This window comes from Acartia tonsa, chromosome 5 (genome assembly GCF_053477335.1).
Source record: "Acartia tonsa isolate MP-2025a chromosome 5, ASM5347733v1, whole genome shotgun sequence".
NCBI lineage: Eukaryota > Metazoa > Arthropoda > Copepoda > Calanoida > Acartiidae > Acartia > Acartia tonsa.
The window spans coordinates 32,319,125-32,339,556 of NC_137264.1; the positions used below are offsets into that span (position 1 = coordinate 32,319,125).

General features: G+C 31.8%; 4 protein-coding genes across 6 annotated transcripts in view; all 4 read right to left on the bottom strand.

Annotated features, from left to right (window-relative positions):
* The window catches only part of LOC145319303 (replication termination factor 2), a 13,398-nt gene extending 3,142 nt beyond the window's left edge, over positions 1 to 10,256 (bottom strand). For all 3 annotated transcript variants that reach the window (XM_080161374.1, XM_080161373.1, XM_080161371.1), the window contains exons 1-9: positions 10,111 to 10,256; positions 9,486 to 9,564; positions 8,522 to 8,599; positions 7,994 to 8,073; positions 7,511 to 7,595; positions 7,196 to 7,258; positions 6,671 to 6,713; positions 5,557 to 5,654; positions 64 to 186 (exon numbers count right to left, since the gene is read on the bottom strand). In XM_080161374.1, coding sequence (XP_080017500.1) covers positions 64 to 186; positions 5,557 to 5,654; positions 6,671 to 6,713; positions 7,196 to 7,258; positions 7,511 to 7,595; positions 7,994 to 8,073; positions 8,522 to 8,599; positions 9,486 to 9,564; positions 10,111 to 10,208 — 747 coding nt within the window. In that variant the 5' untranslated portion in view covers positions 10,209 to 10,256. The remainder of the gene's footprint in view (positions 1 to 63; positions 187 to 5,556; positions 5,655 to 6,670; positions 6,714 to 7,195; positions 7,259 to 7,510; positions 7,596 to 7,993; positions 8,074 to 8,521; positions 8,600 to 9,485; positions 9,565 to 10,110) is intronic.
* Rrp47 (Ribosomal RNA processing 47) lies at positions 10,234 to 12,340 on the bottom strand. The gene is made up of 4 exons (XM_080161375.1): positions 12,109 to 12,340; positions 11,611 to 11,713; positions 11,209 to 11,371; positions 10,234 to 10,739 (listed from the first exon to the last, which is right to left on the bottom strand). The coding sequence occupies exons 1-4, from the start codon at positions 12,229 to 12,231 to the stop codon at positions 10,625 to 10,627; spliced, it is 504 nt and encodes a 167-aa protein (XP_080017501.1). The 5' UTR covers positions 12,232 to 12,340; the 3' UTR covers positions 10,234 to 10,624.
* LOC145319306 (COP9 signalosome complex subunit 9) lies at positions 12,336 to 13,619 on the bottom strand. Its single transcript, XM_080161377.1, has 2 exons — positions 13,460 to 13,619; positions 12,336 to 12,679 (listed from the first exon to the last, which is right to left on the bottom strand). The coding sequence occupies exons 1-2, from the start codon at positions 13,553 to 13,555 to the stop codon at positions 12,557 to 12,559; spliced, it is 219 nt and encodes a 72-aa protein (XP_080017503.1). The 5' UTR covers positions 13,556 to 13,619; the 3' UTR covers positions 12,336 to 12,556.
* A 66-nt stretch (positions 13,620 to 13,685) lies between these two features.
* LOC145319305 (ubiquitin-conjugating enzyme E2 L3-like) lies at positions 13,686 to 17,433 on the bottom strand. Its single transcript, XM_080161376.1, has 4 exons — positions 16,350 to 17,433; positions 16,002 to 16,169; positions 15,553 to 15,616; positions 13,686 to 14,933 (listed from the first exon to the last, which is right to left on the bottom strand). Exons 1-4 carry the CDS (start codon positions 16,425 to 16,427, stop codon positions 14,779 to 14,781), a joined length of 465 nt encoding a protein of 154 aa, XP_080017502.1. The 5' UTR covers positions 16,428 to 17,433; the 3' UTR covers positions 13,686 to 14,778.
* Positions 17,434 to 20,432: the final 2,999 nt, after the last annotated feature.

The following is a 20,432-nucleotide window of genomic DNA, read 5'->3' on the forward strand; positions in this document are numbered from 1 at the left end:
TTAACAAACTTTTTTTCCTTGCTTTGAAATGGGAATCTCGAATGAAAATAACCCAAAACAAACCTTGATTTTGCTTGGATCATTTGTCTTCTTTTGATCCTTAAATGCGGATAGTTCTTCTGGCTTGAATTTTTTTGCGTCTGAGGGTCCCGCAGGATCTGCAGCGGCCTTGCTGGCGGATGGAACCTGCAATAAAATAAATATGAGTCTGCAGCCTAGATTTTCATTAAAGAAATGTAAATAGCTGATTCATATTTGATCAGGAATCTTAATTTTTCTCTTAGCGAATAAGCCAATCCTAAAACACATCACTGAAAAATAACAATCCGGATCCTAAGCTACAAACAGACAGACAGAAACAGGGTGGGCATACAAAAAAACCACCCAAAAAAAACACCCAGGGTTTTTTTAAAAACCCATTGAAAAAAACCCAAGGTTTTTTGGGTTTTTGAAAAAAACATTGAAATTTTACGTTAAAATTTACAAATTAAACCTCTATTTACTCAAAGACTAGGATCTAATAACATTTTAAAGCAAATTTTACCTAAAAAACGTAAAAAAAAATATGAAGTAAGGGGGTGGGGGGTTTAATGCAACCATCTCGTAATCAATGATTAAATGGCACTTAGAATTCGAATTTTGATCAGAAATTTTGCATGAATAATCCTTGGTAAATCTATTTTCCCTAAATCGAACAAAAAGTTGGAAAAGTAATGGCTAACGGCTGGCAGCTCAGATGTTTTGCCATTTTTCGGCTATCTTAAGAGCAAATTAGTCACAAACCTATCTCCACATAATACTTTTTGTCGCTCAAAAACCTTATCAAACGGTTTTAGCCGGTTGCTGTAGGTACTAGAAATTTTAAAAATGGTTATTGCTATCATTTAACATGAATTAAACCAAAATATGTTTTAAAAAGTTGATTCCTACGTAATGATGAATTTGCCCTCAAAATAGGCAAAAATTTAGGGAAAATAGACCTACCAAGGATTACTCATGAAAAATTTCAGATCGAAATTCAAATTCTAAGTGCTATTTAATCATTGATTACGAGATGGTAACATTAACCCCCCAACAGTGGTCTAAGGCCGGACATTTCGCCAAAAATCAACATTGGAATTCCTCTAAATTACAAATAATTTTGAAAATATATATCCTATCTCATATAAAACCCAAGAGTTTTTGTCTTTTTAACTATTGGTTGATGAATTATGAACTTTGAAACATGAAGGTTAAGGATTATTTTCACGTCTTGAATTTTACCTTTTGAATTTTCACCATCTCTGAAAAAAAAAATTGTTTTCAGTGTTACATTGATACAATGAAGTTTCTTCACTTATTTATATTTATAATACTACATGATCTATTAGGAAACTGAGTTTTAATTTTTTTTTTACCTACTTTTTTCCTACGTTTTTTTGTTGTTTTTGAAAAATTTTCATGTCATTTCTTAACTATTTTTGCAAAAAATTTTGGCAATAATTTTCAGTTTTTTAAGTTTTTCACCAAAAACCGGGCCACGCAACATACCAAACCATATATTATTCTTAATATACAGGTATAATGCCATAGTCTGATGTTTAGTTTAGGTTGTTGCAGGGCCCGGTTTCTTTCAAATTTTGAATTTAATTTTAGGGGCTAAACTCTAAAATTGCAATAGAAGAAAAAAATCTTTTTTTACAATTTTTATCTTTTCTCTTTTAATTTTAATTTCTGGTGCATTTAAACTGTCCACAAAGAGCCTACGACAAATTAAGAGACTTTAAGAGATTTAGCATGAATGTTTTATTCTTTTTAAGGGGGGTGAGGGTTTAATGCATCCTTTTTTTAATCAATGCGCAAATGGCACTTAGAATCCGAATTTCGTCATGAAACTTGGCATGAGAATTCCTTGGTAGGTCCCTAAACCAAACAAAAAGTTGGAAAAGTAAAGGCTAACGGCTAGCGGCTCAGCCGTTTTTTGGCCGTTTTCAGGAAAAAATCCATCATTTATTACGTAGGAAACAACTTCTTGATACATAATTTTGCTTTAATCTATGTTAAATGTTTCCATTAACCATTTTAAACATTTCTTGTACTAGCCGCTTAACGGCTAGAACCAACTGAAAACGGCTGGGAGTGGCCAAGAGTATGATATGTAGATAGGGCTTGTGGCGTGTCTATGGGTAGGTATTTATGGATGCTGAGCTCAAAAATACTATCAAAAATATTGGGAGCCCATCCATATGGCAGCTGGGTAATGGCTGCTTCTCAGCTGTTAGCCATTTTATAAGACTATTTAATGATATTTTAACATTAAATATTTCAGTACAATTTAACTTCTTTAATTAATATTTCTGATTAATTTTATTGGATGTATTAATAAATTTTTTGGATCATGGAAAGAAAACAAAGTCATTCCTAATTAGGAAAGAAGTCACTGGAAATTGGTCTAAGGAAGGCTACTTATGTCCTTCATCTAACAAAATCTAACTTAAGGGAGGTGACTTATGTCCTTTGTTTGACAAATTCTTACATTAGGAAGGCTGCTTATGTCCTTCAAGTTGCAAAACTTAGCTTTTCTGTCTTTCACATAGCAAAACCTCACAAAACATAGCATTTCTGTCCTTCACATAGCAAATTCTTGCAAAACATAGCAAATTCTTGCTAAACATAGCAAATTCTTGCAAAACATAGCAAATTCTTGCAAAACATAGCATTTCTGTCCTTCACATAGCAAATTCTTGCAAAACATAGCAAATTCTTGGAAAACTTAGCATTTCTGTCCTTAACATAGCATTTTGGTCCTTCACTTAGCAAAATCTCACAAAACATAGGTTTTTCTGACCTTTTTCTACCAGGAGATCAGAACTAAATCAGAACACACATAACAAGAGTTTTTACCTAATACATTAAGATTATCAATTATGCATTTAACTCTGCATGAATTATGATAATTCATTATTATTACCCCTCCCCCCCCCCCTATTTAAATTTACCCCTGCATAAATTATGATAATTTATGCTGAGTTAAATGTACTGTTTGAACTTCTATCTAACAGGATATGAGAACTTAATCAGAACACACATAACAAGAGTGTTTACATAGTACATTCAGATTAACAATTATTCAATTGGTCCCTTTTCAGTCCATCATATGACATGGGAAGGAGGTTGAGGAGCATTTTATGCAGCCTAATTTCCACTATGCTATGCCACTTTTCCTAAAAGGCGTCATGGCTGGCCTCTTTTGTGTCCATCATATGACATGGGAGGTTGTGACACAAAAGAGGCCAGCTATGGTGCCATGTAGGAAAAGTGGCATTGCATTCTAGGGCCTAAAAGGCGTCATAGCTGGCCCCTTTTCAGTCCATTATATGACATGGGAAGGAGGTTGAGGAGCATTTTATGCAGTCTAAATTCCCAAGAATGCAATGCCACTTTTCCTACATGGCACCACCTCCCATGTCATATGATGGACACAAAAGAAGCCAGCTATGACGCCTTTTAGGAAAAGTGGCATAGCATAGTGGAATTTAGGCTGCATAAAATGCTCCTCAACCTCCTTCCCAAGTCATATGATGGACTGAAAAGGGGCCAATTGAATAATTGTTAATCTGAATGTACTATGTAAACACTCTTGTTATGTGTGTTCTGATTAAGTTCTCATATCCTGTTAGATAGAAGTTCAAACAGTACATTTAACTCAGCATAAATTATCATAATTTATGCAGGGGTAAATTTTAAATAGGGGGGGGAGGGGTAATAATAATGAATTATCATAATTTATGCAGAGTTAAATGCATAATTGATAATCTTAATGTATTGTGTAAAAACTCTTGTTGTGTGTGTTCTGATTTAGTTCTGATCTCCTGGTAGAAAAAGGTCAGAAAAACCTATGTTTTGTGAGATTTTGCTATGTGAAGGACCAAAATGCTATGTTAAGGACAGAAATGCTAAGTTTTCCAAGAATTTGCTATGTTTTGCAAGAATTTGCTATGTGAAGGACATAAATGCTATGTTTTGCAAGAATTTGCTATGTTTTGCAAGAATTTGCTATGTGAAGGACATAAATGCTATGTTTTGCAAGAATTTGCTATGTTTTGAAAGAATTTGCTATGTTTTGCAAGAATTTGCTATGTGAAGGACATAAATGCTATGTTTTGCAAGAATTTGCTATGTGAAGGACATAAATGCTATGTTTTGCAAGAATTTGCTATGTGAAGGATAGATAAACTATTTTATGCAAGATTTTGCTATGTGAAGGACCAAAAAGCTAGGTTTTGTGTGGTGAAGGGAGGCTACTTATGTCCTTCATCTTGCAAAATCTTTGTTAAGGGAGACAAGTTATGCCCTTCATCTAACAAATTCTCACATAAGGGAAGCTACTTACGTCCTTCCTAGGAAGGTGACTTCTGTCCTAATTAAGGAATGACTTTGTTTTCTTTCCATAATCCAATTTTTTTTTATATTTCTAGATTTAGCTGTTAAACATATGAAAACATTACCTACTAGATTAAGTATTATTACTTATCTAAGAGAAAATAACTTCGTTAAAAAGGGTGAAGAATCTTCAATTAGTTGTATCAAATGTATGTTGTACAAGGTCTGGTGATTGGGCATTTACCTTTATATAATCATTTATACAATAATATTTATTAATGCTTTAAGGTTTTTAAATGTTTTATTGCTTTAAAGCATTGAATTTAGGCTCTCTACCACTCAAGAAAAATTTATGAAAATGTGAAATTTCAAAGTATTTTCTAGACCAGTTGGCTTTTGTTTTTCTTCTCTATATGCACATACAAGTTGTATTGGGTAATAAATTAATAATAAGGCGCATGCTTTTTATTTTGAACGATTCTATCAACTACAAGCTGAGAAAATTGACTTAAAGTAGAGGTAGGTGAAATGTCCACCAAAAGGCCAAAATAGACCGCTGTGCCCCCCCCCCCCTTATAAAAATGATACTCTACATATTGTTCAAATGTTTATGAAATTACTTTCTCTCAAAATTTAATTTCAGAAAACGCTTTGCTACTAAATTGATGATATATAAATTGTGTAAATTACATAATCATAATTGATTTTTAAACTAAAACATAACAATTTATGAAGGGAAATAGTTACAGTGGCGTGCAGAGGGTTTTATTAAGGGGATTACCTTAATAATTTCTGGGAGGGGGGGGTTGTTGACAGCTTAGGAATAGAGGAGGAGGTTCCATGTTTTGAAGCTTTTAACCTCCCCTCCCCCTTAATAGAATATCTTGTGCACCGTTGCTAATAAGGGTTTATAATTGATCGAAATGCCAGTTGTTTTCATTATCTATCTTGCTTATTGTGAAATCTTGCTTACCTTTTACCTACAACAACATAAACATTAATATTTCATCAATATATCAAATGTATTTGACTCCTAAATAAAAAAAAACCAATAAAACCCGGAAAAAAAGCAATAAAACCCAGGGTTTTAAGGGTTTTTACGGGTTGGGATTTTTAAAAAAAAACCTGGGTTTTTCCCCACCCTGGACAGAAACCTTGTTATTTTTATGTAAGAATAGAAAAGAAAACACCCACCTTAAATTCCGCCTCGTTCTTTCTCTTGGCATCCTTGGCAGCTTTCTTCAGTGCCTTCACTCTGGCACGACGAGCAATCATCTTGGAATTCATCAAATCTAGAAAGAAAAAATCTCACGGATAGCAACATCAATATGTAGCGGAGCACATAAAAAAGCATGAAAGCGAGAAACAGATGTTAAGTTGTCATAAAAAGATAATATTATGTGATGATTCATAAAAAAAATCCCGAAAACTTTAGGTATTTCTTAGGTCGTTACTTTTTTGGATGTTGTTCTTCGCAGAGAGAGAGAGGGTACAATGGGATGTTTATTAAACTAGCCCCGTAAGTTTTATAATAACGTTTTCTTATTCGTTGACTTAACAACTTTGGGGACTTTAGTAAAGAGGACTATCTACGAACAAGAGCACGTGATTCTAAGTACCTCTCAGCATTGATCCTGAGTATTTTCTTTCAAAATATAATAGGACACTATCAATAAATAATATATTGACGAGAAAATTTATGTTTCACCACTTCAAGTTGAAGAAAAGTAAAAAAATGTCCACCATTTTTTGTTAAAATTCTATCAAACATTTTGTTGAGTTCGGGGTGTCTTTAATTGTCCATGTTGTCAAATGATAAAAATTTTAAAAAAGTCAAAAGCACATTTACTATATCTTATATGTAATGTATGTTTAAATTAATGCTAATATGGATTAATTTGCAATCTATATAACACGAGTATTCGCATATGTATCATCAAATATCCATTTTATTAAAAGAATTAGCTTCATAAAAGTTTTCAAAATCAATTAAAATACCTAAAAAAACATGGTGAAACATAAATTTTCTCGCCAATATATTAATAATATATGGTGTCCTATTATATTCTGAAAGAAAATACTTAGGATCAATGCTGGAAGGTACTTAGAATCATGTGCTCTTGTTCGTGGATAGTCCTCTTTTAATTGGTTTGTTAAGTTGAGTAGTGTTCAACGTTTCAACCACTAATTTTAATCTACTGAAGGAGTAATTTTGTGTACTATCTTTGAGGAAGTACATCTATTTATCGGCCATTGTCTTATCCCTTTAAATCCCTGTGTTCTTTAAGATTTTATGAAAAATAGCTACCTAATTCTTCCTCTTCAGGATTGATTGTCACTATATCTTCCTCCTTAAATTAGAAAATAATATTAAAATAGGATAGGGGAGATAGTTTTTTATTTATTTGTTTTTTACTTTAGGTCAGGTTAGGTTATGTAGACCTGCAAGGATTTAAGCATAGGGGAAACTATCCGCACCCCAATAATACGAATTTATTTTTAAAATAAGTAGGGGGAGGGAGTATCAGTTCTTAAGAGGCCCTATATCTGAAGCACTTTAAGTACTTCCATTGCCGGCTTTTCTTTTAGCCTCTGTCTAGGGACGGGACATGCCTTTTCAAGAGATTAAGTTAAGTGAGGACAAAAGCAAAACTTTCTTGAAAAGATTACAACAATTAAACCATTTATTTCCGAGCTATTTTTTTCAGCTCAATACTTTAAAAATCTCAAAATTTAACAGCTTTAAGAAAAAAACTTTTTTTTATAAAAAAAAATAATTCTGCAATCAAACTTTCAAACTACTTTGAGACGAGTAGAGAACTATAAATTATACCTTGTAATGTTGGGATTCAGCGGGGTCTTTTCTCAACACTTTGATAGCTCTTTCTGCGACAACCTTAATTAAATAAATATAGAATCAGGGGTGTATATTCTGCACAAGATTAATTTTTTCCCCTGCTGCAAAATTTGTATTTATCCCCCCCTCCTAGTTTTTTCCCAGCAAGGAAGGAAAAAAAGTGGAAAAATATTTTCAGAACTATTTTATTTTATTCATATTATCCCCCCTCCTACATATTCTTTTAGTTTGTTTTTTTACCAAGGAGAGGAGAAAAATGGAAAAAAATATTATAAGTTCTCTTGTATTTACCTTTCCATTAGCAAAACAGAAGACAAACTTAAATCTTCCATTCATTTCTAATCCAGTGACGGGACAGATCCACGGAGAAATCAACCTTTAAAACAACAAGATTAGTTTTCATCAAAACTTGTGCGTTTTAAAATGAAAAATGGATAATAGTTATATTTCGCATCGTATTATAAACAGCTTTCCGCGAATATAAAATGTTACTGTAGGATTAAAATATTTATTTTTAGCCCCGCGATAAAGTAGGCACGGGTTAAAAAACTCAAAATCAAAATCAGACAATAGTTATTCATCGCATCGTATTATAAACAGATTGTCGTGTATTATACCTTTAAAAATCTACAATTATAAGATTAAAACAAGTTTTTATATTCGTAGAAAACTGGATATAATACGATGCTATACATAATTTTTCAGTATTGATGAGAACCGGTTCTAATCCAGCGGATATTAATCGGTTTCAAAGCAATTCTGGAAAATACTTACGCATCATTATAAAGACCATCACCAACAGATTGTTTGTCAACAAAGGCAGGATTATCATTCAACTGCAACTCAATAACATCCTATGAAGAAGTACATTTAGATTTGTCACTGGTAAACAAAAGAACGATTATTAAAGCATATTATACAATTTTAGTTAGCCTCGGATAGCCTTTGAGGACGGGATATACTACAAGATCTTATTTTAGTGCATCTCTGAATCAAAACTAGCTTAATGATATGTATGTTTATATATGATATGATATGATATGATTTATTAGCAGTAAATTACAGATTAATTTTACAAATAATTTAATAAATTTTAAATTACATCTATTTTTATAGATATATTTATATGATCAAAGGTCCTTCAAACAATCAACCTTTTTCTACGACCTTTGTCTGGAAGTCCTAGCTGTGTGTGCATTGTAATGAGTTGCGCCTGTTTTGGACCAAGGCATTCCCCATACTCTTACTATTTTTTTAATGAAAAAACTTTGGTTCTTAATGGGTAAAAAAATTGGTTATTACCTTTAATTTTTCAATGTGCTCAGTATTTGCAGGTGCAGTAGATCTGTCTTTGTTCAACAAGAGCTCTATAACGGATTCCTAAATAAAGAAAACACTTGAAAAACAAGGTTGACAACGTCCATGGCAAATAAGCCAGGTAGGGAGAAGAAATTGAAAATCAAAGTACTCTGGTACCCAAAGTCAACGCTATCTTCTTGGTTAATTTTTAAATTTTTGTTGAAGGGGGAGGGGGGGAGGTAAAATGTGGTGACTCTGCACACGACATACCAACAATTTTATTTTGGGCGCTTCTCTCTTAGTTTTAAAGATAGTTGAGTGAAATCTTTTTGGTTGTGTCACTAATTACCCAAACTTTTGGTATCTTTAAAAATAACGGCGGCGGGACCGCTGCTTGCCGTTCACCGCCATTTTCCGCCGCAGTCAAAAAAAAAATTTTTATTGCTTTTCTCGCCGAATTAGGCAATTTGGAATCATTTGAGACCATGTTACCCTACAATTCTCGTTTATCAAGGTATAGGTATCTTAAATTCAGTGCTTCTCCTGTACTTTAGATATTGAAACAAAATCTTTTTAGGTTGGTCAGTAATTACCCAAAGTTTTAGTATCTTTCAACAAAAAAAATGGCGGCGGAGAATAAAAGTCCCCCCGCAGGGTTACTTGTAAGGGGAAAAGTTTTTGAAAAAAATAACATGGTCTCAAATGATTCCAAATTGCCTAAATCGGCGAGAAATGCAATAAAAATTTTTTTTGGCGGCGGCGGAAAATGGCGGTCCCGCCACCGTTTTTTTTATAGATACCAAAAGTTTGGGTAACTAGTGACACAACCAAAAAGATTTCACTCAATTATCTCTAAAACTAAGGGAGTAGCAGAGTCACCACATTTTAACACCCCCCCCCCCCTTGATTGCTTGTTACAAAACTGGTTAGTGTTCAAACTTTTCACCCAATAATTTTAACAGTTTACCTTGTTATATAGTCTGCCTAATTCACAAGCCACCACTGGTTTTCTCAACTTTTGTTGTGATATTGAACAATGTTGCCACCTAGTATACAAATAAACGATAAAGTTTGAAAATTAATGTATATTTTGTTTAAAACATATTCAGAAAAAAAATTTTGTTCACAACGGTTTAAAGACGATTACTTTTAAGTACTAATGATTAAAGAACACTTGCCGCCACAATCAATCATTGATTGATTAGCAATAATTTCTTTATTGTTTGGACTTAAGTCGTCATTGAGTTGGTTGAGACACTTTTGAGTTACGAATAGGGCCAGTTCAAATTACATGTTCTAGCATGTTGTAACTTGAGCCGCTGCTATCTCATGAGAGCAATTTATTATTACATCTCCCTCCCCAAGTATGGCAGGTGTCCCAAATATAAAATGTCCTACCGTAAATTAAACCAGTATCAAAAGATACGTAACCAATTGAAAACTTAGGGGCCTTTTATGAAAAATATATTGGTTGGTTTAAACTAGCAGTAATCAACCTTTTTCAACCAATAATTGAATTCTATTCATCACCATTGGAGATCTAAATCAATTCATCGCCAATTGTTTTATCCCTGATGATATTGAACACTTACTTGTAAAGTCTATGTCCATCTTTATCCCTCTGTTCAGGTTTCTTCTTGAGTTTAACCAACTCATCCCTTGTAGGGATAGTACCCCCATCACATCCCATGATAAATAAACTATTTAACCAAAAATCTGAAAAAAATAATCTAGATAAAAAAAATATTAAAATATATCATTGTTTCCATAGGTACAGTGGGGAAAAAATTAACTTTTTTTACTAATATTGATATGATACCTAATGAAATCAATACACAGTTCATTTTTCTCTCATAAATTCCCAACCTTAAATGCTGCGATTTAATTTACACTTTTAGGTTCATCTGGTATTATAATATAAGGGATATTAAATATAAAATCAAACTTTTGTAGATAAACAAAATTTCATCTGCTTTTAAAGGATTCGTGGTTCGTTCAACCTTCCCTAAGCCGACGTGAGCTAATTAAGAATAGAGGGTAGTGAATCATAAGCGTAATATTGTTAAAATTTCAATCCATACAATATGAAAACAAACTAAAAAGGTACTAAACATCACATTGGCGGATTTTCTTTTTCGACGGTGTAGCAGAATCCTCAAAATCTTGCAGCTTCTTTTTTAATTCATTACTACCACCATTCTGTTCTTCCCCGTTTGATGTGTCCTGAGTTTTTAAACAGAATATAAAAATATTGATTGTTAGAAAAAAGTTTAAAAAAATATTTTCTGTTGGTTATTTGATGATTTATCAAGACCATTCCAAGTTTTTATTCTCTATTACCCCTTTTTGACAGAAACCAAGTATATCAACCAAAAATTGCTTAAATTACTTGCACTCGTCCGTGAATAGTCCACTTTTCATGCAATCAGTAGGTTGATATGTATATTATTTAAAATTGCCCAACATTAACTAAAATTAGACGTTTAATCTGAACAAAAGATAGAATTATTATAATGGTATATATTCCGCACGGGATCCCCTACTAAAGGGGAGGGGGGTATTAACAAATATGTAGAAGTGGGAAAAATCTATGGGTTGGAGGAATAAAATATTTTGCAGCCGGGGAAAAATATATCTTGTGCAGAATATACACCCCTGAATTGTAAAGAAATTATTCTATATTCTATCATTCCTTAGATTTTAATTTTTCTTCACCAGGCTTCCATAGTCCGCTGGCCACCATCCTTCTGGCGGCCCCCTGATCCACCCTGTTTCTCTTAGCTCTGTCCTCTATCTCCTTGCAGCGGGCTATAACTGTTCGCACCCGCATCAGCTCTGTTTTTACATCACTTACCTATGTTTTATTACTTTATAAGATTATCTAGGGGCATATTAAAGAGGGAGGGGGGGATGGGGTGGGGGGGGGCAGCCTCATATTTTCAATTTCATCTTTTAAAAATTTTGGGGAAAGCATTAAAAATCGAAAATGAATCTACTTGTCCTTTCCCCTAATAACGTTTCAATCGGACATTTCAAATTATTATAGAGTACCCTCGCTTCTAGTAATAGATATATGTTTTATAAGTAATATTCCTGAGGATTATGTCCAAGAGATTTAATGAGTATCCAAACCAAAGAATTTATATTGTACAGGGAGACTAGATCCAGCTTGGCTCGAGATAAAGGATCCAATTGCTGAAATTATTACATTAAAAACAAGAAAGATAAGAAACATAAATAGTGAAACAACAAGAAAATCATGGATGGAACTACAGACAAGGTGATTTAGGAGCAAATGTTTAAATAAAGAATAAAATTATTGGGGAAATCACAAAACTTATCACGAGTATTTTTGTATTTATTGAAAATATTAGTATTTTGTTACATGAATGGGAGACCGACGGACAAAGTAAATTACAAAGAGGATTGACATGGTAAATCTACACACAAATTATTAATTAGTCTATCTTCAAAAGTGGCCAAGAAAATTACATTCCCCTAATATCGTTACGGACTAATGGAGAGACACAGTGAATTATAAAGTAGCTTCTTATTTTGCATTGTTTATAACCAAATAAAAAAATTCCGACCTGATAAAATTCTTCTCTATTTTGTTTAATCAACCCAGAAAAGCCGTTCTCGAGATCTATGAGACCAACCTCTAATTTCTTAACAGCATCCCTCAATTCTTCGGGAAAATCTTCGTCTTCCATTATTATTTTTAACAGATTTTTAGTGTCTTTTTTTCTTAGGTATTTAACTGCAAAATATCTAGGTAGGTAGTTTTAAAATTTTTACCGTTTCATTTTTTAATCTGAAATTAATACCAATAATTTAGTTATGATCTAAGATTTTTAAAGATAACTGAGTGAATATAAAGAAAATTGAAATAAAAAAGTCCACACTTTTTGGTGTGAAAACTTAACATAAGTACATTTTAAACCATTTGTATCTTAATTATCTGAACGTAATTAAAATAAGACAAGTTTATCACACATAAAATTACATACAATATTACATCACAATACATCAATTTATTTAACTTAAATCCGAATCGTCAAATAAATCTCCGAAATTGTTGTAAAAATCCGCGTGAACCATTTTGTCGCTGGCGTTCAGATCGTTCATTAGCCCCGATGCCCCCATCATACCATCACGGGCCTGAAAACATAACTATAACGGCTGCAGTAAATTTAAATATGACGCAACTGTACTTGTTTTAAATTATTTCAATCAATCCGAAAATGGTTAAATAGTTCAAGTTGAAATTAATTGGAATTTTGTAGGTATCTCTTACGCCAGGGGTATATATTTTGCATAAGATTAGTTTCTTTTCATCGGCTGAAATTTATTTAATTCCCCCCCCCCCCCCCCCTATTGGAAAAATGATATCAAGTACCTATGTTATCAGTTCTCTTTATTTTATCCATTTTTTGCCCCTCCCACAAATTTTTCTAGTTTAATCCCTCAAGGGTGGAGAAAAAAATATTTATTCCCCCCTTTGGCAGGGGATCCGTGCAGATTCCAGAATATACATCCCTGCTTGCGACAGAGGAGGGTGGGAAGATTGTAAATAATAGGCTTGGCAATCCGAATCCGCCTAATTTTTGGCTAATTTTGGAATCCGAATCCGTTTTTTAATAGCGGATTCGGATTCTTAATTGGTAGACTAAAATTATCGGTTTGATTTTTTTTCTTTCAACTCCCCCTTTTTGAAGGCAAAGATTATCATTATATATAATATCTTTTAAAATTTGGTTCGATTCTCGGAAGCAAATTATAGAGAACACCAAGAACATTAATTTTTAGGACATATGTAACACATAAATTTTTTTAAAAGCCTTTTAAAATATTGCTAGAATCCGAATCCGCCATTTTTTTGACGGATTCTTTTAAGAATCCTAATCCGCTCCAAAAATTATGTCTCCCACTGCTACTTACCCCTTCGTCCGTGTCGGCAAAATCTAGGAAAGAGCCCGGGCCATCTGGAAACATTTCATCCGCTACTACCTGTCTGTTTCCTCCTTGTCCAGACATAGTGGGTATCTAATTATCTTTCTATCTGCAAACATATAAAAAAATTAATATTGCAAGGAAATCCGCGAAAGATTTTAAACCTTCTTGAAGAGAAATCTGTAAAAAGCAGAAAATATTTGAGGGATTTTCCTAAAACAAGAAACCTATTTCAGCCAAATAATTTAGGTGTCAATGTATATTTTTTATAGATATGTTATTTCAGTAAAAATAATATAAATATATTTTTAATCAAGTATAAGAAGCATGTGGAATTTAATTAAAGCCAAAGCAGTAATGTTATTATGAAGTTTTTTTATATGTTTTAGTTTATAATATTTGACTTAATGCTCATAAAATTCTGATGAATATTTCACGTGAAAAAAAACAATATTAATAATTTTTGGTGTAATAGATGGAATCAAAACTCCGCCTGAACAAAAACTAACATTTAAATTGAAATAAGACTAATAATACCGACATAAAAAATAAATGGTTAATTTTACATTATAAATATTACAAAAAATAATATAGGTATTTTTTTCTTTGCTAACAATTACAAGAAAGTAAAAAATGATGGAAAAATAAATAAAAAAAACCAGGCTAGAAGAATAGTTAAGCAAACAATTTTTAATATCACAACGACAAAGTCCAAATTATTATTGTTGAGTAGTTACTAAGTATTATGGTTTATGCTTTATATTATATAATAATAATAAATATTTTAAGTGCATTTTTTAAATAACTCTTTCTGTTAGGACTAGATACTAATTTAAAGGAATATGGTATAAAACTAAGAAGTTTTACTTAATGGATGTGCCATTATTTCCGAAAATGTATTAACAGTGCATATTAACATTACTATTAAAAATAAAATGAAAAGATGCATATGACTATAGCGTCTGAATTGTCAAATAAAAACTAACATTTTGAGTCTAGTACTTGTAATTAAGTGATTTCTGGCAATTCTGATTTTAGCGAATTGTTCAATTTTTTTCAGAAATTATGGCACACTCATCATATAAACTAGGAAGGTAATTTTTGCATTGATAAAAATGAGATTTCCTTAAACAAAATAGTATTTTATCTTCATTATAAGATTAATTTTAAACATGAAATGAAAAAGTTGATAAATAAAACCTAAGAGCACCAAATCTATCTCAGCTTACATTGTAAACTGTAAAAAATCATTTTTGTTGCAACAACCCAACGTCATAATTGTTAAATCTATCTAATCTAAAAAAAATTTAGTCAGATGGTCTTTTTTCTCCATTTTTCTTAGTAAACTCTTCAGCATTCTTCATAAATTTCTTGCGCTCCTTGGTGTACTCCTCCGCGAGATCAGCCCTGAGGGGATGCTCGGGTTCTGGCTCATTCACTAGGTTAACCAGTGCTTGGATAACCTGCACATTTATGCACCATTTTTGTTTTCCTGCATTTTTTTACTTAAAGGGGACTAGGCTTGAACGATATACTAGGTTTATGTTTAATATAGTTATATCGACCAAAAATCAGTTTCACCATAGTTTTACATGAAAAAACTTAATGTTAAGCAATATCATCAAATGTTTTGTTTAGTTCAAAAGACAAAAATCATTAAATGCTGTAAATTGCAGAAGTATATTAATTAACTGTTAACAATATTACAAGTTACCACCCATTCTTCTAAATGTACATTTTTTCATTGAAACCTAGTATTTTAAAAAAAATACCCAGGTTCACTGTTTAAAATCATGCATAGTCTCTTTTAAGAAGGTTTTTAAGTCTATTAATTTGGAAGATTTTAGGCTGATTTCAAAAAAATCTTTCAGATTTATCTTAATATGTTAACTTTCCAAACAGTTGTACAACGAAAAGCTTTTTTCTAAGTTAGATATACCTTAATGATTAAAACTAAATTCATTTAAAAGTATACTTTAATAGGATTTAACTTTTCTAAAATGATTATTTTGTAGTTACCAGCTATTATGAAATTTTGACAAAAAAAATCTTTTTAAAATTCTAGAAAGAAATGGTACATTCCTGATCAGTCTTTGTTGCTGGTTTCCAGTTTTCAGCGAATACGATAGGCAAGCAAACTTGACCCTTAAAAATAAACATGATACATATCTCATTATTTTTAGTTTCATAGTTTAATCAAGGTCAATAAATCATCGCAATAACAACATTTATGCTTGCAATGTCTAATTAGTAATCACGAACACTTTCCCCCAAGAAATCAAGGAGGGGAGGGTCAAACCCACCACTGTTAGGTTTTCTATCGAGAAAAAAACTGTAACTAGTGATGGGAGAGGGTGTTAATTTTTCCAAAGTCTATTTATTTTTGGATTTTAGAGGTACCTTCCTTCAATTAAAACTTTTAAGGCCCACTTTATTGTAAGATACAATGTGTTTCATAAGAAAATATTTATAATCTAATCCAGAGAACCTAACTCCCTTTGAAGAGGAAAAAAACCGAGGGAATACTAACCTTTTCATCAACATTGGGATGGTATATCTTGGTACGGAATGAAATTTTTGGTGGCTTAAATGGGTATTCTGGAGGGAAAATCAAATCAATGAGAAATGCGCCCTTGTTGTAGGGTGGGGCATCAGGAACTAGTAACCCCTGCCACACCAATAAATTGTTTTCTTCCACCTTGCAGTATAGTCAATTAAACATTGGGATTTTTAAGCATTAATGAAAATACCGTGTCAATTTTCACAGATTAGCATTTGGATTTTGAAAAGTAAACTTTATGCAATAGTTAAATTTTTTATATGTATATGCGAAATTTTGTACTTTCTAAAGAAAATCCAAATGATTGATTGACAGTGCCTGAATATCACGAAAAGATTTGCTACCCGACTTTCTTAAATCTCCCAATTCTTTCTGTAAGCGTCTTGTAGCCGCCATTATATTACAGATTTATTTCTGAGATCTCTGAAATATGATAATAATTATAGGTTAGTTATAGTCATAATAAGGAGGAGAAACGTTAGATATACATGGTTATAGAGAAGCCGCGCTGCTGGATATGTTTGGGTTCTCGGTCAGCTGTCAACTATAATAAGAGTTGAGGCCTTGGCTTTCCCAAGTTTACTATGTGGCCGAAATACAGGTATTAGATTGTTTTACTCTAACATCCCACAGAATATAGGCCAAAATTCAACAAAATGTTGTGTTTTCATGATGATAGATAATATTTATTAGTTAAAATCTTCTGGAGCTTTCACACAAAGTACGTACCACGTTAATAAACACTCCCCTACATTTTCAAATACATTAAGAGTGGGTGGGGGGGGGGGGGGGGATGGGGTTCGTTTTGTTTATTTCAGTATAACTTTAAGTCAGATTTGGTTAGGTTATATACATACGATTTATGAGTTTTTAGAAGATTAATAAACTTGAATTTTTTATATATGATGATCGATAGTTTCCCTTTAGATATAGGTGAGCGGTTACTGAGATTTTATATACATGGTTATGACAGGGGATTATAAGGGAAAAGACAATGGGCAATGATGAATGACAATATTACCAACCCCTTCTTTACAATAAAAAAAAAATATCGGTTGATTGAAACTTTAGGATACTCAATCTAACAAAAAATATAAATCCTAATTCACCCCCCCCCCCCCCCCTCCCATAAAGATTTCATGCTTAAAAACTAGGAAAAAGAACTATAAAACTTTAAGAACTAATTTAAATAAAAGCAAAATGTCCAATTCCTCCCAGGATACTTACAAATACACAGATATTCTCATTCTCGTATAATATATGTAGAATTACATTTTTAAATATTTCTAGAAACTACTAATTTATGTGATAAAATTTTACAAAACGTTTATATTATGTAACAAATTAATTACAATAAATTAAACATAAATAATAAAATTTAAATCTCAAATTTATGACTAAACTGACAAAAATGTATAAATAATTCGCAAAAAAAATAACTCTTTACTTAGAAAGTCGAAATCATTGCTTAATATTTTTATATATGAGTAAAAATAATATTACAAAATATATATAAATATACTTGCTTATATTTATTGACAAAAAGTATCAAAAACAAACTGAAAATTAAGCCATATAGATAATGGACTCATTCCATTATTTCTATTAGTTCACAAACCTTAAAACTGTGCATTAAAATATCACAAACAGTGAAATAATGAGATAAGCTTCGTCAAATGAAAATATTTGTCCCTGCTTCTCTGCTTCTAATGTACACTGTATAAGCAAGAACAGGAATGACAACTTTCTTTCAGCTGTTTTTAATTTTAACATCACGTATCAGGGAGGGGACATTCGACTATAAATTCCGCTCAATCTAAAAGTTTAGTATTCATTCTCATTAGTTGACTCAAAATCTTTTGATACTTCTCTTAAATCTTGATTGGTTGGTTCAAACTGGTACAAATTATTTAAATCAGCACAATGGGCATCTTTGTTCCTTACCACCATCATTTTAATGATTATCGATTGACTTATCCCTTTCGAAAATTGCAGATGTCCTATTTCCTCAGTTAATCACTGAACTTAGCCATTTATAATCTTGAAATTGTCATTTTTGTCATTCATAGACGGTACCTCTGTAGAACCGGTTCTTATGCCGGGCAAAGAAAGGGGGAGAAATTGATGAGAAGGGGGGATTTTGAATTTTTTCTCTTTTCATTTAGCTAAAATAAAATTTATTTTTATAAATAAAATTCAAAAAGAATACAAAAGAACACTAAAAACCAAATATAGTTATTTAGTATTTTTTACGCCATAAAGCTAACGTTGAAATAATGGCAAAAAAAATTTCATTTGGCTCAGTTGGTCGGGAGGGTTGGGGAATTAAAGTTACCACCTGTAAGTTTGAAGAATAAATGTAAAAATTTAGGTTACTTACCGAAAAAGTACGATAAACTAATTTTAATATGTTTCTAGTACTTTAAAAAGTATCATTTTGATTTAAATTTTATTTATAATTTTCCATCTTAGGCAATTGTAAGACATAATATGGCCTTTTTTATTCGCATATCTGGCAACAAAATTATGTTACATTCAAGGGGAAAATTTGGGGGGTGGTAATCTAGAGGAAAAATAATTGGGGAAGAAGATTTTCCTTAGTAACAATAAACTAAAAAGGGAAAGATAAAGTACAATTAAATTATTTTGGGAGAGAAATGGGGGAAAGTTAAGGAAAATGGGGTGATAAGTATAAGAAGAGGTGAAATGGAAAGGAGTAGAAAAAGGTGAGAGAGGGATTGCAATAAGGGAAAGTTTTTTAATAAGGTTCCTAAAACAGACTGTCACAACAGGGTCAAGCTTTATAGGACTGTCTTTGAGAGAGAAAAATTAAAAATCAAAATAAGTAAACTGAAACAATTGATTTTTGTTTTATTTTAAGCAGATTTGATATTTAGAGCATCGAGATCGAAGCCTTTCAAAAAAAAAAATTACCGTCACCTAATTGTTCTCCCGGTAGAACGAAACAGAACCTCTTGGAGCCGCTAAACAATCTATTCGACTACTCAGTTTTATTCTCTAGCTGCGCCCTCTTCATGCGGATCGTTTTACTGAATTTCGATTGGTTGGTTCCAAATTACCCCCAAATAAGACTGTACGTACTTTTAACTTAAAATTTCAAAAAATGCAAAGAAGACGGACCTTTTAAAGATGAGCTGTTATTTTATTAAAAAAAGAAATCTTTGGAACCCGTACAAAGTTGTGTTTAGAAGAACTAAAGAGAGAGAGAGAGAGAAGAAATAAAACAAAATGGCGACGGCGTCATTAATAAATTAGAAAATATTTACATTAATTTGACTTAATATGCATGAACTTTACCCATTTATGCACTAAAATATATGCATTAGTGATTCTAGATTTGATTTAGCATTAAAATTAGCACAGTTAAGCTGTATTATTGGCGTTTAAAGCCTTTTTTGTGGAGAGATTTTTTATGAAATATAGAAAGTGAATTTTGCCTAAATTAACATGAAAAAATGTGTTTTATCTTAATTTGGTGGTTAATTTATAATGTTTGAGTATTTGTGAACCTAATGATTGCAATTAAAAGCATATAAAGTGATTAATTCCCACAAAATTTACCAATTTTCGTTCAAGGACACCGGGGGTAAAATTTATTTATATTATATATATATTATACATATATATATATTATTATATGAAAAGTCCAGTAATTTCTTGTATGGAGGATTCTTAATATCTTTATTTAATTGTGGTTAATTTGGATGGGTAATGGAGACATTGGTCTGTAAATTACACTGGTACCTAAAGTTTTAGAATTAATTAATCTCATTCGTTGACTTAAAAACTATTGTTGTTTTTATTGAATTTGTAATGGTTGATTGTAAGTAACCAATGATTTTAATTTACAGAAGGGTAATTTTGTTTATCTTCTGTGGAAATGTACATTAAATTAACCGTGCATTGTCTTATCCCCTTTTACTAGAGGCTGCTCCACTAGAATTTAGGGTTTCTGTATTTGGAAGGGAGGGAATGGTTAGTAAATTATATATATGCAGATTAAGTTAGTCTAAAATTATTCTGGGACCGATATTTTCTCTTAATTTTAAAATTTACAAGTTATCTCCACAATTAAACAGTCATCCTCCAAACTAGGTTTAATCTACGTACGTACGTTGTTATGAAACAAATATACTGAAGATTTTATGATTATGAAAATAATATAGCAGTTTTAGTTTCTGCTAAGCTTATTGTAAATATGTTTCATGTTTTTCCATAAGAAATCCATAGATTCTGCAACTGAACGTGTTCCTGTCTGAAAGGATATGATAACGGTGAAACCAATATGGATGGCCTGTAATTCTTACAGGTCTTAAGGAGGTTTTTTTTATCTAATCCCCACAAGAGAAATCGTACACAGAAAATATCGTATTGGGTTAT